The 2420-nt window shown below is 38.5% G+C and overlaps 1 protein-coding gene across 2 annotated transcripts; it reads left to right on the top strand.

The window, feature by feature from the left end:
• The first annotated feature begins 240 nt into the window (after positions 1 to 240).
• Positions 241 to 1633, top strand: LOC144552863 (transcription factor MYB41-like). 2 transcript variants are annotated; one of them, XM_078300878.1, is made up of 4 exons: positions 241 to 481; positions 586 to 715; positions 811 to 1053; positions 1352 to 1471. In XM_078300878.1, the coding sequence occupies exons 1-4, from the start codon at positions 349 to 351 to the stop codon at positions 1356 to 1358; spliced, it is 513 nt and encodes a 170-aa protein (XP_078157004.1). In that variant the 5' UTR covers positions 241 to 348; the 3' UTR covers positions 1359 to 1471. The 2 variants fall into 2 exon arrangements, with proteins under 2 accessions (XP_078157004.1, XP_078157002.1); XM_078300876.1 differs by having other exon boundaries at positions 243 to 481; positions 811 to 1633.
• Positions 1634 to 2420: the final 787 nt, after the last annotated feature.

The following is a 2420-nucleotide window of genomic DNA, read 5'->3' as shown; positions in this document are numbered from 1 at the left end:
ATATGTAGAAGTGATATTCATATGCATTTAGTTTATATTTAATTGGATAATTAACTCATGACTTTTTAAACAATTATCTGATTGTTTATATGTTTATAAAGAAATCGCCAAAATGTCATCACATTAATAAATAACATATTATCCATTTGACTTTGTTTACACCTCTCTCTCTCAACCCCAATCTCTCTCTATTTAAGCGTTTCCTATGCAACCATTTTCTTTCGGGACCCAATACTTCGAGTATTTTGCCTCAATTATTCAACACAAATTTATCCTGTGTTTTCACCTGATCAGGAAACTCATCTCAAGTTTTCTTTGGTTTGGTGTGGCTATAATCATTTCAAGTCAATGGGGAGATCACCAAGTCGCGAAAAGGATGGATTGAAGATAGGACCGTGGACACCGGAAGAGGATCAGAAACTCGTCAAATATATCGAGAAAAACGGCCCAGGCAACTGGCGTACTCTGGCGAAAAATGCCGGTGAATAGCGCACATATTCATTAACAAAATTGCAAATGAGAGAAAAACAACAGTTGTTATTATCTTTTCTATATCTGGTTTGTTAAATTCTTATATACATGTAGGTCTGACAAGGTGCGGTAAGAGTTGCCGCCAACGGTGGATGAACTATCTCCGGCCGGATATCAAGAGAGGAAGGTTTTCTTTTGAAGAGGAGCAAACAATTATCCAACTCCGTAGTATCCTTGGGAACAAGTACGAGAAATAATTACAGATTTTTTTTTTTTACTAAATATTATATCATTGGTTCATTACTGAGTTCTGACTCCCGCAATTTCGCTCTTGCTTAGGTGGTCGGCTATTGCTGCTCGGTTGCCAGGAAGAACAGATAACGAGATAAAGAACTACTGGAACACACACATCAGAAAAAGGCTACTAAGAATGGGAATAGATATGGTTACTCATGAACCGCGCTTTGACCTCTTCAATCTATCATCTCTTCTAATCCCTACGAATTACAACTGTTACCAATCTCTGTTCAATCTTGACACGATAAAATCATTTGATGCGCTTGTCAATCCCGACATATTGCAGTTAGCCATTCTCCTTTCAACAAAAAACAACTACAAAAATCCCTTGTTATTCCAATCTCCAGAAAACAGTATCCCTTCTAATTGCACAACTCAAAGTGGCCAATTCTTAGATGGAATCGCACTGGTACAACCGAATGTGAGTCAAATACCGGACCAAATCCCTACCCTATTGAACCCATCCCCGCTTCAACCTAATTTGGTGTCAGACAATTTTGTGCAACCCAATTTGCAAGGTCTCTGTAACAATTTTGACGCTGAACTCCTCCAAACTTTGTTGGAAACTACACCTGATATTCAGTGGATGAACAATCAGACGACTTGCTGTAACCCAAATTACAGCAATCAGACTTCGGGATTGTCGATACCAGGTTCTGATGTGGAGAGGAGCAAGCACTCAAGCAACTTGTTGCAATTTGAATTTTGAAGATCCTGAACTGGGAAAAAAATCTGCTGTTATTCTTAAGGAATAACAGGAACCTATTATTCCAATCCGAACCATTGATATTAGTTGAGATTCGTACTTAAAAAAGTTGTTTCGTTGAGATTTGTGCATGGAATAATCTGAACGGTTGGGATCGGAATAACAACAGATTTATTTCCTCTGAACTGTGGGATGTTAGTGACTTCTTTTAGATGGAGAGAGAGGAAGAGAGACAAAAATTATGAAAATCTTATGGACTGTATACGTATAGTTTGTTTACCTATTTTGGTTTATACTTAGTGAAGTGGATCCTCTACAATCCCAGCTGAATGCAGGGAGCTTCAATGCTTAAAATATTGTATAATTCATCCAGTTGCAAGTTCTTGAAGCTGGGGTTGTAGAGTATTTGGTCCTTCCTACAAGTCATGTTATATTAAATTACCCTGGAGAGCTTTGTTTTTATACATATTACAAGTTTTTAGATAGTGTAAGCATGTTTGTTATCAAATATAGAAGCTTTTTACAAGAGTAGTTGTCTTTGTCAAGCTGTGTTACTGCTAGGGGTGGCAAAAAAACTTGTAACTCGTGGCTTGATCGTGACTCGTATCTGACTTGCTCGCTAATAGTTAGCTCGTTAATGGATCGAGTTGTTAACGAGCCAGCTCTCCACTAGCTCCATCCAGAATTAACGAGTTCAAACTGGAGTCTAGTTTACTCGTCAGCTCATGAGCTAGCCCGGCTAGACATCAATTTGTGAATTTTTATGAATTTATGTGCATTTTATATTGTCTAGCTCGATCCAGCTCAGTTCAGCTCGATCCAAAAAGTTTGTAGAATTCATCTTCTACTTAAAACAAGATCCAACCAGACCCAGCGAGCCAACTCGTCAGCTCGCGAGCTAGATCGGGATGGCTTGTCACGATTTCAAGCTAAGGTTTTAGCTCGG

This window comes from Carex rostrata, chromosome 4, assembly GCF_964058835.1.
Source record: "Carex rostrata chromosome 4, lpCarRost1.2, whole genome shotgun sequence".
In the NCBI taxonomy this organism is placed as follows: domain Eukaryota; kingdom Viridiplantae; phylum Streptophyta; class Magnoliopsida; order Poales; family Cyperaceae; genus Carex; species Carex rostrata.
This window is presented reverse-complemented; position numbering and strand designations above follow the sequence as displayed.

Coding starts and splice junctions, on each gene's coding strand:
- LOC144552863 (XM_078300876.1), top strand. CDS start 349: ATGGGGAGATCACCAAGTCGCGAAAAGGATGGATTGAAGATAGGACCG. Junction 482..585: donor TACTCTGGCGAAAAATGCCG/GTGAATAGCGCA, acceptor ATATACATGTAG/GTCTGACAAGGTGCGGTAAG. Junction 716..810: donor CGTAGTATCCTTGGGAACAA/GTACGAGAAATA, acceptor GCTCTTGCTTAG/GTGGTCGGCTATTGCTGCTC.